This window comes from Herpailurus yagouaroundi, unplaced genomic scaffold, assembly GCF_014898765.1.
Source record: "Herpailurus yagouaroundi ecotype Mexico unplaced genomic scaffold, PumYag 188, whole genome shotgun sequence".
NCBI lineage: Eukaryota > Metazoa > Chordata > Mammalia > Carnivora > Felidae > Herpailurus > Herpailurus yagouaroundi.
Genome location: NW_024412419.1, coordinates 30390326 through 30404609, shown reverse-complemented (window position 1 = coordinate 30404609; position 14284 = coordinate 30390326). Strand labels below are relative to the sequence as shown.

General features: G+C 45.9%; 1 protein-coding gene across 3 annotated transcripts in view; it reads right to left on the bottom strand.

Moving 5' to 3' along the window:
* VIT (vitrin) overlaps positions 1 to 14284 on the bottom strand; it is a 105355-nt gene that overhangs the window by 6850 nt on the left and 84221 nt on the right. For all 3 annotated transcript variants that reach the window (XM_040496509.1, XM_040496507.1, XM_040496508.1), the window contains 2 exons: positions 4786 to 4889; positions 1156 to 1382 (listed from right to left, as the gene is read on the bottom strand). In XM_040496509.1, coding sequence (XP_040352443.1) covers positions 1156 to 1382; positions 4786 to 4889 — 331 coding nt within the window. The remainder of the gene's footprint in view (positions 1 to 1155; positions 1383 to 4785; positions 4890 to 14284) is intronic.

Below are 14284 nucleotides of genomic sequence, written 5' to 3'. Positions count from 1 at the left end.
CATTGGGAGTTATTGAGGCCTCTGGGACAGCTGTGGGGCCATTCATGTGAAGTCCAGAGGAGGAATAAATTTGGTGGGAAAGATGGCACTCAAGCTTTTTACATGCAAGATTCAAAGCTCTTCATGACATCAGGTGGAGGGAAGTCAATTGGCTGGAAACAGATGGAAACAGAGCTCAGGAGAGACCGGGGTTGGGGACAGATGAGGGTATTGTTGCTTGTGACTTGTGAGTGAAGGTGGTGGATGTGGCCTGGGAGGACTCTGTGGGGAGAAAGCCCAGTGAGAGGGAAGGAGAGGGCCAAGCACTGAGTCCGGGCAAGTCGGGTGCAAGACAGGAAAGGGTAGAGAGAGCAAAGGAGATAAGAGCCACGCTGTGTCCTGGAGGTCAAGGGAGATGAGAATTTCAAGGACGATGAAGTGGTCAGCAGATTGGTGCAGGAGGTTGAGCCCTGTGAGATCTGGAGACACAGACCATCAAAGCTAGAAGGGCGTCAAAGACAAACCAGTCCAACGTATTCCTCCCTCCTTTCTTTTCCGTTTCAAGCTGGGGCCTTTTCCTTGGAGGCAGGTTTATGTGGAGTCCCACTGTGTAAAACATACAAAAGGTGAGCTTCTCCAGGGGAGTGGGCGCAGAGGCCTGGCTCCCCGTCTATCCTGCTCCTGTCTGCTGTCAGCCATCTCCACAGAAACCATGAGCAGAGTTTGGAAACCTGATCTGCCTGACCTGATTCAATGCCTTTCTTTTCTTGTTTATCGGGTTGGTTAATCTGCAGTGTGTGTGTATGTGTGCATGCACATGTGTGTGAGCAAGTGGACATGTGGCTGTGTGTGTGCTCACATGAGGCCTCACCAGGTGGCCTGGTGGAGGTCCTCTGTGGCCATGGAAAGAGCCTGGGGAAGCCTCTATTGGAGACTTGGGGACACTGCTTCTCCCGAGGGGCCGTTGTTGGCCTCAGTTCACCAGGTGGGTGTGGGGTCTTGCTCTGAGAGGGTAAGTCTGGCTTCCAGACTTACTAGCCCCTCACTAGAGGCTCCCCTACCTAGAAGAGAGCTCAATCCTTCTTCGAAAGTAGGAGAACAGCCTTGATGGCAGTTACAGCTTTGCAAAGTGCAGCAGATCCTGACGGTGGGTGGGTCCCTTGGGCAGTTACGTACCTTATGAGAGAAGTTGGGCTCCACCACATACTGCTTCTCATTTTCAGTGGCACCTTCGATGGTGATGAAGAAAATATTGATTCCTGACTCCCTTGCAAACCTCGAAGCCTCCTCCACCTTGTCGGTGGGCCAGCCATCCACAATCACCACGGCCACATTGGGAGCACTGCCTCTGTTCCCATTAGCTTTGGAAAAGAAGTTCTTGGTCACAAAGGAGATGGCCCGGCCTGGAAGAAAAAGAAACTTCATGCTTGGAGTGCTTAGAAATGCAGGCAAGATCCCAGTGGTGTAAAGAGAGCCAGAAAAACCCATTCATTCTCTTCTTTTGTTTGTTGGTTCCCCCCCACCCCCACCAACTTTTTTTTTTTTAAAACCACATTAACTATTTTGAGGTGTACAATTCAGTGGTATTAAGTACATTCACAATGTTGTAAAACCACGACCACTAACCATTTCCCTCCCCCATGTCACTTTAAGCCTTTAACTTCTAATTGTCTTTTATTTAAAAAAAAAAAAAAAAGTGTTAGGGACCAGCAAACAGATGAGAAAGACTTTCATGGGAATAAAAGGGTCCCCTCTTTGCCTGCATGCTGGAACCACACTATGCTCTTTCTGGGAGCATGGGGTGGGAGGGGTTGACCTGGAGCGACAGGAGCCTTTTCTCCACCTCCTGTCACTGGGGGTCAGCCAGCCTGGTGCTCTAGGGGCTGCTGGGTGTGGAAGGCTACATTCGAGGTTGAGTGGTGTCTTTTGTCCTGTTAGGGGCACAGGTCTGGCTGGCGAGGGAAGCACCGCACCTGCTAAGAACTGAGGGACTGTGTTCTAGCCCTGGCTGTGCTGCCTACTGGCTGTGTGGGCCCAGGTAGGTCACTCCGGGCCTCTGGGCCTGGATTTCCATTTCAGCTGAAAGCCACAGTTGTAAGATGTAATGGAGCCTCCCAGCCTGCCTTTCCAAAGCACATGTTTCACACCACATAGGACCTCAGGGATTTTTCAGTCAAGCAGGGTGACAATTGTCCCAGTTTGCTGGGACTTTCCCAGTTTAAGCGCTGAAAGCCCCATATGTTCCTGGGAAGATTGGGATGACCAGGTCACCCTAGAGTTAGCATAGCTGCATACAGTAAGGTGGTGCTCTTAACCCGGGCTCTGTGGACCCCTGGGGGCAATGGGCATGTGTATCCACAAATTCCCTGAAATTATACACAACATTTTGTGTATAAAAGTATTTATTTGGGTAGAGGAGTAGCTTTCAGGATATGCTCAAAGGGGTCTTCAATCTAAATAAAAGTTAAGAACCATCTTAAGACTTTAGGATTAACGTTATTTCACTCAATGCTTTTTGGTTTTGGCCAATATCCTGGCTCCACGGGTTAATCTTAACCTGTCAAAAGAAGGATCAAATGATCACACATTCAGTTGCTGGAGAAAAGTCTTGGAAAACCCATGTGATCTGGCTGCAGGGAGCACAGTTGCTAAGGGAAAACCTGGCTGCTGAGAACTGCCTTCACAGCCAAGGGACATGTCCCTCAAGGCCCAAGGCACCTGGCAGTCCCCTCTGGCTTAATGTTAGATGCCTGTAAACAGAGCACACCCCTGGCCTCGCTCAATCTTAAATTTGGAGGCCATGGTCCATTACTGCTCAACCCACATTGCATCCACCTTCTAGCACATCTTGGAAGCAGAGGCTGGAAATCTGAAAACTACGTTGTTGAGACTCCCTTGCAACTACAGCCCTGGATTTTAGTTTCATGAATCGATGTGCATACATGAAATTTAGAAGAGTGAAGAGAGGCAGAGACTGTATTTTGGACTCTGCTCTTTCTGCTTATGAGCATCTGTAGGGTACTTGACTTCTTGGGTGGTGCCAGAGGAACTTATGTCTGCTGTCTAGCTTTGTTGCCATTGAGGTGGCAGGGTGCAGAACATTCTTTCTGTGCATGTGAATGGAGCAGGCAAGGCCTGGTTGGGGGGCTGACCACCGTAGCAGGAACTTCCTGACTGTGGTGGCTTCCTGGCTAAATCAGGTTCCTGAAGAGGCTCTATTGGCAGAATTGAGAATGTGATTTCCTGATCTTGGAAGAGGCAGCAGCTCCTTGGAGGTCCAAGTTTTGCAGGAAGACTTTAGAAAACATCTCTCAAAGTTCAACCTAGAGTTCATTTCTGCAGTCCTTTTGATTATCTTCAAAACCATTTAATACCTAGGAATAAACCCCTTTCTGCTTGAACCAGTTGAAATGGGTCCTGTTCTCTGAACCCAAACTCTGATCAGTACAGGGCAGGGATAGAACATGTTATCTGCTGAAAAAGGTATATGATTTTATTAAGACACCACTCTAATCCCATCAAGAACATAGGGTGTCTTCGGAAGTTTTAAAGTTTTGCTTCATGATACATTACTGCAGTATGACTGATATAAGTATTCAATTGAAAACAAATCAGAAATAAACTCTATCAGGGCACCTGGGTGGCTCAGTCAGTTAAACATCTGACTCGACTTTGGCTCAGGTCATGATCTCATAGCTCATGGGTTCGAGCCCCATGTCGGGCTCTGCTCTGGCAGGGCAGAGGCTGCTTGGGATTCTCTCTCTCTCCCTTTCTCTCTGCTCCTCCCCTGCTCACATGCTGTCTCTCTCTCAAAATAAATAAATAAACTTTTTTAAAAAAAGAAATTAAGTCTATTACGTTTGCAATGTGGTAATACTGATTTGGGGTCCCAGATAGCAGTGACTTGGCTAATGTTTATTTAGCATTTTTCGAAGATCAAGGGCTTTTCATTTGCCAGATACTAACATACCGGTCCACAGAGATGTACAATGAAGCAGAGAACAAAATAATCAGACTTATAGTAACTTCAAAGATATTCCTTCAGAGTCAGTTCTATTCTCTGTGTGCTCCATGCCAAGCAACTGTGGCTCACTTCTCCATTTCTTTGGGTTTCAATGATACAAAGAGGTTCCCTGAGAAGTAGACAGCCCTCCCAGTGCCCCCAAAGCCAGACTACCATTTATGAATTGATATGCTGGCATAGGCTTACTGGCAACTTTTGAGTTTGGTTAGTGTGAAAGGGTTCCCCAATGTCTGGATAGCTCCTGGTGAACTGGCAAAATGGTTTCTGGACACATTGAGGGCTAGACTTGGACTTCTGGTAAACCCCCCACCCCACCCCTAACCACCAAGGTGCAGACATCTCAGGAGACTCAGCTTGAAACAAGGAACCTGTCTCTGTTTCCAGAGTCAACACTAGAACAGGGGAGCTCATTGGAAGAAGATTCCCAAGGGGCACTGTGGAGCTTTCTGAGTGGAATTGGTTATAACATTTAATGTTAAATAGTTTATGGCTTGTCAATTAGGAAACAGTTACAATAGCAGTCCTGCTTGTCCTGAAGAAAGCTGCCAACCTGAGGAACTAGGCATGCTGGAACTCTTCAGCATATGTGTGGTGATGATTCTTACTTACCCCTGAATCCATGATGATACCTTAGAAAAGATATAATTCATTTGTATATGTGTGTCATTTCTTGATGGATTATTATTATTATTTTTCCTCCTCCTATATAGGATGTTAGAAGACAATCACACAGAGGGAGAACTGTGGAAGCAAGCTAGAATGATCTGAATTCGGTCACATACCTGCATTGGAAAGCCCTCCTCTCTGGGTGATTTTCTCTATGGCAGTTCTCAGATCCCGGGAATTCATGTGAGTTCTGAGGTTAAACTGGGCAGAAGGGTTGTCTCTGGAGAGTGAGAACAAGAAATAAAAATTAGCTGGAAAGAGAACATGTTATATGCTGAAAAAGGTATATGGTTTTATTAAGACACCACTCTAATCCCATCAAGGATATAGGGTGTCTTCTGAAGTTTTAAGTTGTACTCCATGATTACGTTACTGTAATGTGATTGATCTAAGTATTCAGTTGAAAACAAATCAGAAATCAACTCTAAAATCCAACTCTAAAATCCTTTGGAGGAAAGCAGAAATCAGAGTCTATTCTTTTATATATGAATAGAATGGAAGCCGCTTCAAAGCCTTGAGCTGGGTTTCATAAAATGCCCCACTGTGGACAGAAGGAACAATGAGATGGGGGGACTGGGGTCCTCTTCAGTGTGTGTAGAGAAAAGTGGTCTGTTTTAGGACTCAGGGTTCTAGTTTTGAGTGTGCTATTTCCTAGCTGTGTGACCTTGGAAAGTTGTTTAACTTCTCTCGGCTTCAACTTCCTCATCTAGGTAAAAGCAAAGATTGTGACATTCGGATTTCTAAAAAAACCAGGATGATAGTCAAGTGGGATTCTGCAAATGTGTAGGTGTCCCCAGGTTGCCTCAGACCCTCCTCTCCAGGGAGATAATCCCAGCTGGCAGCCACTGCCTGGGTCACCCCTCCACTGGAATTGCGCCTTAACAGTGTTGTCCAGGAGAGGACATCCCTTTATTTTTTCATTTTGTGGTGCCTGTGACTGGGTGAGAATATTCAAATCTTACCCAAAAGTTTAATCTATTAACCAAAAGGTCAGCTGGAGAGGAGGTGGAGTGAATTAAATGGAGAAAGGGAAGGAGAATCCTTCTCTAGAGACGAGTCTCTGTGGGTAAGCTGGGCATACAGGCATGGGAGCAGCTGAGCAGAGGGTGTGGATACGTTTTATGACCAGGTTGGGGGGGGGGGGGTCTATCGGGTGGGTGTTTGCACCCACAGCCGCGATGAAGTGGGGAAGCACAGTATGAGCACATCTCACGATGCACTGACACAGAGCCATTGGCGCGGCTTCATGTGAGTGTGACCTCTAAGGTCACGTGGGCCCCCCACTCCAGAAAAGCCAGTGCTCGGTTCAGTGCTCTGATGCTGCCATCTTGAAATCCTTAGTTTTTAAAACAGGGCCCAGCAAATCATGTAACAGGTCATGCCTGCAGTTTACTAAGCCTTCAAGGGGAGGGAGAAGACTTTTTTCTGTTTATTTATTTATTTTGAGAGAGAGGGCCAGTGCAAGTGGGGAAGGGGCAGAAAGAGAGGGGGGCAGAGAATCCCAAGCACTAATAGTGTGGAGCCCTACGCAGGGCTCAAAGTCACGAAACTGTGAGATCATGACCTGAGCTGAACCCCAGAGTCAGAGGTCTAACTAACCAAGCCACCCAGACGTTCCAGGAATAGACTTTAAAAAGCAGCCTTTCCACAAGCACCTGGAGTAGGTCCCAGGAGAAGCAGCTTTAGGCGGTTTAGGTGGGAATTCCAAGGGGACTTCCAGTGGATTCTTAGCAAGTCCTCTAGGAGACCTGGCAGTGTGGTCACCAGGAAGCCAGTTCCCTAGGACTGAGAGGAGACATCTTCTGTCTCTCTCCCTGCTTCCCTCCCTACTCCGCCCATGATTCCCACTTTTCTAGGTATCTCAAGGTGATCTATGTCGGAGGAGAACTCTTGCAGACTGGCAGTGTGACCCTCTGTCCTCCATTTTATTAGTAAACGTGAGGGACATGGGCTGGTTCTCAGACCAAACCAAAGCAAAGTGCCCAGAAGGCATGCTTGTCTCGGTGAGAGGCAGGACAGGCTCCATTCAGGGAAGATGAGGGAGGTTTAAAAGCAGCTCAGTGACGTGAGTGTTGGGGCCAAACCCAACCAGAGAAATGCCACCAGATGAAAACCAAGTTCTAGTTTAGGATTCAACAAGAACAAACAACAACAAAGCAAACTGCAGAATGGGGAAATGTGGGCGTTTTAGCTGAGCCCGACCTTACTCTCAACCTAAGTATGGTGTGGGTCCTCATGAATGGGCTGCAGTAACACAAGCCCTGTGTGGGACGGGGAGGAGGCATCACACAGAGAAGGAGCTCTGTGGTTTCCATGGTTAGATTTCTCTCTCCCTCCTGGATCAAGGGTTTTGGGGCTTATATGCTTTGCAGATCAATCAGTGAATGCTGAACTTGCCCCCTGGCCATCAAGACTCAAAACCTGGACTCCCATCGCTATTTGCTCATCATAGGGCCTGTGAGTCCAATCAGTAAAACCCTTCAAGTTCCTCTATACACCATCACTTGCTTTCATCCCTCCTCCATATGTCTGCAGTGACCCTCTGAGTTCAGGCACCCTGCTTCTTACTGCTTCTATTATAAGAGTCTCTATTTGGTCTGTGCAAAGCCAATTGTATGCACATCTTCTAAAAACCTCTTCCTCATGTTCAGCTCTGAGAGTAAAATTCCTCTGCTCAAAAATCATCAGAGGCTCCCATGGTTAAACTTCATATTTTGGCTTTCAAAAGCCCATCCATAATTTAATGCCAACGTACAATGTTCATATCATGCTCTCTGTCTTTGTCCCAGGATAACCTATATCCTAGTTGGAAAGAGCTGCTTACTGTTTCCTGGTTTTTGAGCTTTGTGACTTTGCTCATTAACTCCCTCATCTGGAAAACCCAAATTGTGCTCACCCTCTACCTCTAGCTCCCTGTCACCCTGCCCGGTGCTGACAACCTCCATACCTGACTCTGCTCTCCTCTAACTCAACACCATACACAGTATGTAATCCCTGCAGGTTCTCAATGAACAGTATGAAGAAACAAACATTTCCTCTTTTTCTGTGCATCTCTACCTCTAAATGATGGTGTTGCCCAGAGTGTATCTCCCTCATGTCTCCCTCCTCATTTATGCACTTCCCTGGGAGAGCTCATCAACTTCAGTCACCAGGGGTTCAGAGACCATTCACATGCCAACAGCTGTCTGGTGCACACTGGTGGGTGCTCTGTCTTGAGCCCCAGATAGACATAAAATGACTTCCATCCATTTCTGTCCAGAATGCACTGTGTGGTGCCTGGGGGCGGTCCACAGCCACCTCAGGTTTGATATTTCCAAAACTGAAGTCATTTATCTTCTAAATCTGCTCCATCCAACCACTCATATCCCCTTCTGTGTTTCCTCTTCTGACTCATTGTCATCTCAGCAGAAAACATGCTGGACATGTTCTGACACCTCCTTCATCAAATGACATTTCCTATCAGACCAACCTCATAAATATCTCTTGTATCTCTCCCTTCCTTTCCATCCCCATGTTTGTACTTTGATCTTTCCTTTCTTGAACTGCTAGAATTTCCTACCTGGTCTTCCTGTACCCAGGGTGGCCTCTGAAGAGGACCTTTTTTTTTTTTTTTTTTTTTTTTTAGCAGGCTTCACACCCAGTGTGGAAGCCAATGTGGGGCTTGAACTCATGACTCCAAGATCAAGACCTGAGCTGAGATCAAGAACTCGATGTTTAACTGACTGAGCCACCCAGGCACCTCTATGCAGAGGACCTTTTATTCAATAGGCTATACATGCTGATCAGAGGCAAATTAACCTGGGAGCTAATAATACTTCTTCCAAGGGGCCTAATTTTGTATTTGTAATTTTGTGTTCTTTTTCTTCACAGGACCCTTGAGCTGCATAGGCTTCAGAGTCCCCAGTCTTGATCTTCCCTTGGTTACCAAGGACTAGGAATTTTCTCAAGGCCTAAAAAATAAAATACGAGTTGAACCAAAACAAAATATTATGGGCTATAAAATTAAAAATTGCAAAATGGATATTGCCAATGGTAAGTATGTAAATTGTCTACCAAACATAACACAACTTACACTTCCATAGTTGTACAATTTTAAACTCACCAAATTTTAATTACATTTGAAACTGATTTGTGGGCTAGATTTTCTCCCTCTGCAGGATTTCCTGCATATGTGAGATGATCGTGTAGAAATCATAGCTAATCATAAAGTATTGCTCATACACACATAACTTAAAAGGCAAAAACATAAAATTTTCTTTTGAAAGTTTTTCCAGAAAAAAATATTTAAATGTAGAACCTAGTCACTTAGTCACGTCCACAGCATTCCCTGGAATGTTGCTCAGGAAGCTGTCTTGATATTCATCACTTCGCAGAGCAATCGATTACCTGTCTCTTTCCCAATCTACATTTACAGCCAAGTCTCCTTATTTGCAGTAGTTACGTTCTATAAAGTTGCTGCGAGCATCACATTAGCAAATACTGAGCCCTTGCTCCTAGGGGAAATACTCGCTTAGGTTCCTGTGGGCCTCTGGTCACAACATTTTCATCAGCAGATCGATATATAAACTTGTTTTATGTACGTTTCTGTTGGAAGACACCTAATTTAATATATGTTTCTTACAAATAATTAATTACATGCAGTATTTATGTCTAATAAAACACAGCTGAGAAGGGTTTAACAGTTTCCTGACCCTGAGTAATGTTACCATAAATTTCTTTGGCTTTTAGCCTCACAATGCTGTCCACCATTTTTTTTTTTTTTTTTTTTTTTTTTTTGCAAATCAGTCTTCACTTCATGAATTCATAAGTTCAGCTACTTTTCCATCTTTTTCATAGCTTCATCAGACATTATAGATATTACCTTAGAACTTTCCAGAGCAGAAGCACACACATATCAGCGATGTTCCTCTTTCTTTTTCTGAAAGTACTGAATTATTGGTTCATTAACTTTGAGCTCATGACCAACGCACTGTCATGCATGCCTGAAGGAAACTTATCAAACAGTTGTAGTGTCTTGGTAAGTGCATCACAGCCTTCTTGTGCTCTGAACCCTAGATAGCATTTTCAGCACCACATTTGGGGGGCATTTCAAATAGTGAACATAACCAATGACAAGCACAAAAATATGAAGACTGTGGCACTAGATAGATTGTGACAAGGAGACTTGTTTATAGCATGGCGGCTGAAACAAGGCACAGCATTGCCTTGTTTGACCTGGGCTGGGGATGTGTGTCTAGCCACTCAAATCCCACCCCTATGCTGTGCTAGTCTGCAGATGACTGTAAAAGTACCATGAGAGTTTGCTGTCAAATATGGAAGCCACAAGTCAGGAGGATCGACTGTTACCTATTTGAGAACAGGCGCTATGTCCCGGTATTTCCTATCCCTAGTGCTTAGCGTACAAGTGATAATAGGTGATTGTGGAATAAATAAATGAAAGGAAGAAAGCTCAAATGTCCTTTCCTCTCTCAGATCATCCCCGGTGGAGTTGAACACTCTGCTTCTGGGCTCCACACTGATCCTTCTCTTCCTTTATGATACCATAGAGGTGGATGAATCCATCTACAGAGGCAGACAGATGAGCTATTCACATACCCAGTGAATGGATGCTTTTAATTTTATTTAATGTTATTTCTTTTAAAAATATTGCCTCCCTTACTAGATGGTGAAGTCCTGAAGAACACAATCTCTATCACATTTATTGATTTATTTTTAGCAGATTGAAAGTTTGGATCAGAGGACCTCTGAAACTCTCCAAATGCTAAAATTATGATTAGGGGCAAAGCAACTGAGCCATCCATCAAGAGACTTATAGGCAAATGTAATCAAACCACTTAGAAGAATTTCACATTAGCATCTCCTACAAATGGCATAGAGCTTAGTGCATGGTAAACACTCAATAAATCTTTATTAAATTGAAATGTAATTAAATCAGAGGGATGAGCGATAAGTCTTAAATCTGCAAACTGTAGCAGCTCTTGGTACTAGAACACATGGGTGTATGTATCCTTTTTCAGGATATACGGGCTGGTGGCCTGATACCAGAGCCAGGTTACTTTTCAGAGACAGACTAGTTAAAAAGTTCAAAGAGGTATGCCACTACATTTCCATCTAAGTAATTTTATTACAAGATCTCATTAAAGGAAAACAATTTTTTTTCCCTCAGCGATTTCAAAGCTTTCCTTTGAAAATAAGAGAAGAAAATAAAAAAAGGTTTATAGCTCAAGGAGAAAATAACAAATTGTTCTGTTTGGAAAAGAAACTAATGACGAGAAATTATAGGGAGCCAGAATTTGTGCATGGAAAGGAATAATTTATGTGACAGGAAATGATGAGTCTGTGCATGTTTAAGAAAAAAGAATACCTGTCAGAAATGGCCCCAGGTGATCAATTCCTAGGAAGGCTTGGGACCAGGGGGTAGGGAATTGGGATGGATATCAGTGTTTCCAGGCTTTCCTGCTGGTGCAACTCACCTGAGGCACTTGTTAAACTACATAGGTACCAGATCTCCTGCTGACAGAAACTCAATTCAGTTGATCTGGGCTGGAAGTGGGAATTTTTATTTGTTTGTTTGTTTTCAACTAGGGATCCAGGCGAATCCTATCCTTAGGAAAGTTTGGGAAGGCCTGGGGTCTGAGGACTAATGAAGCCCTTTCAGTCCTAAGGTCCATGCAGTTCTAGTCCTAGAGGCTACTGCTTTACCCCCATAATACTTTCAGTCACACTGCGTGAGCCCCTCAAATGAATTTTTATGCCAGTAGAGACATATTAACTGATCATAGAGCAAGAACCTTTCAAAACGGGTTCCTCCAACAAGGCATCACCTTAAGGTTACTAATGCTAAAATGTGATGATTCATGGGCTTAGTCACTGAGATGTACCATGTGAAATCAGGAGGATGTTCTAGGGTGACCCTGGCCACCCAAGGACATGCTGGTGGCTACAGATTGGGTGGCAAACTTGTTCCTTTAGCGCATTACCTGGCTCAGAACAGAAATGATTTTGCCCCCATCCTCTCAAAGGACCGAGAGCTATGGTCCACCCGGTGGCCTGGGCCAATCTGCTGAAGGACTTTGTACAACTAGCCCCTTCTGAAAGGACACTGGCCTTACACTTCCAAGGATCAGAGATGGGAAGCAGGGTCTCAGAATCAAATTTTGTCTTTAGATGAGTGTTTTTTTGTCACTAATGACAACAAATTCAATCCACCCACCAAAAAGTGGAGAATTGACCTGAGTACCTCTTCCTTATGGGGGAAAAGCAGACATGCAATCTGCTCATCTGAGAGTCACTCTGGAACCAACGGACTCTCAGGCTGGCTCGTCTGTGACCACATCACAGGGCTCGGAAGCACTACAACGTGGAATGTCTTGGCAACAGACACACTTGCTGGCACCCCCTGGGCTCAGATGTGCACCCGATCTCCTGGGGATCCTGTCTGATTCTATAGGCCTAGAGTGAGGTCTGAGGTTCTGCCTTTCTCCCAGATGATACTGTGGATCCCATGTTGAGAAGCAATGTCTTAGAGGATGCCACGCCATCAAGAAAATCAGCAGTGCGCTGCCAGTGATAAGGGGAAGCTGAGGAGTCTAGAGGAAGCATGAGAAAGGCAGAGAAAAGGAGGAGGAGGACGGAGCGGAGGCAGCTCTGTAGGCACAGAGCTGGGAGAGGATTCACCAGATGACAGCACAAGCCTGTGGGACTATCTGTGCCTGAGCTCTCTGGTTGCACAATATAATCACCTGGGGAGCTCTAAAAATTAATGATGCCTGGGTCCCACACTCAGAAATTCTGATTTAATCGATCTGAGGTTTGGTCGGGGAATTGGGATTTTCAAAAGCTCCCCAAGTGGTTCTAATTGCATGGGGGTGGCCATCTGCTTCTCTAGCAGAATGATCTAGGGATCTAGGGATGTAGGGAGAACGATCTCAGGGGGGGCCCTGGGATAAACCCAGCCAACGTGCGGTGGGGGCTGAAGGGGGACCGCTGAAAGGGAAGTGGTAGAAGTCAGGTGCACTCTGTGTTTTATTTGTACCTCTGGGAGAACTGAATGGTGAGGAATAGAAAAAGCATAGGGTTCCTTGTGGAGATTTTATTCATAGCTCATTCAGCTTTGAGACTGTGTCCCTGAGGAGTGTGGCACATAGGCTCACCTGTGATCCTGTGAGAAGGGTCCTGTGAGGAAGGCAGAGACAGTCTTTACAAGTTCCATTAGGCCCTTGGAGAGGCTGCTCGGGGGCCCCATTGGTTTCTGTAAAGGCAGTGTAGACTAGGGCATGAGGAGAATGGGGTGGGCATGGGAGAGATCTGAGTTCTGGACGGCGTGGCCACTCTGCTCCTGGGAAGCCGAGCTGTGCCTGACTCTCAACAACAGACTGAAATTACAGACTAAAATATCAGCTTCTGGGTTTTTACCAGATTCTGACTTACTCAGTCTGGAATGGGACCTGGGCAGCGGCATCTGTGAAGCCCCCTAGGTGACACTAGCATGCAGTCGGGGCCTGGGCCACAGCTTCTTGCTCTGAGCCCCCTGGAGCCATGTCTCATGCTCCAGCCCTGCCCGCTCCTCTTTTGCTGCAGACTCAAGAGAATGTGACAGAATGGTCCTCCTTGCCAGGCATATTCGTTTTCTCTTTCCGCTGTAACAAATGGCCATAAACCTAGGGGCTTAAACGCTCAGTAGCTTACGGTTCTGGAGGTCAGAAGTCTGACACGGGTCTCCCTGGCAGGGCTGCGTTCCCTTCCGGAGGCTTGGGGGCAGGGGTGGGGTGGGTCCATCTGTCTTTTCTATTTTCTAGAGGCCACTTGCATTCCTTAGTTGTGGCCCCTCTCCTCCATCTTCAAAGTCAACACTCACACCTCTGACCATCTTTCCATAGGCATATGTTCCTCTGACTGATAACAGCTGGGGAAGATTCTCTGCTTTAAGGCCTCGTGTGATTAGATTGGGGCACTGGATAATCCAGGATAATCTCCCCATCTCAGCGTCCTTAGCTTTAATCACATCTGCAAAGTCCCTTTTGCCCTGTGAGGTAACATAATTATAGGTTCCAGGGATTTGGATGTGGACGAGTTTGGGGGCACTGTTCTTCCTGCCACACCAGGCCTCACATTGGTTCTTCCCTCCACTCTGACTGTCCTGTGCACGGGGGCTCAGCTGATCCACGGGAGTCTCTGGGCATCCTTTCTTTGCGGGGGGTGGGGAGGCAGGGAAGGAGGGAGGGGAGCCGCTGAGTGTACGACTGAGGGTCTTCAGTCCAGGGCTGATAGGTAAGAAGGGTAAGAAAGTGCAGCCCGCTTTCTACCTCACTGGACGACTGGTACAGAGCAATGAGCAGAGAAAAGTCTTATTTCATTTTGAAATGAAGAAAAGCCAACATGTGGCTTTGTTCCGTAACTGTTTTCGAATGTTGATATCCTAGGGTTGATTACAGAGTTCAGAAGCACAGGTGCAATTCTGTTCCATTTGTACCGAAACTGGGGGCTAAAACAAAATCATGTCGAAGGTCAGGGGGCACGAGGCACATGCGGATCCAGGCTGCAGTGAAAACACCAGTGTGTTGGTTTCATTCGTTCTGCCGGCTCGAGTTCACCTACTAGCCACTTGCTCCGGCT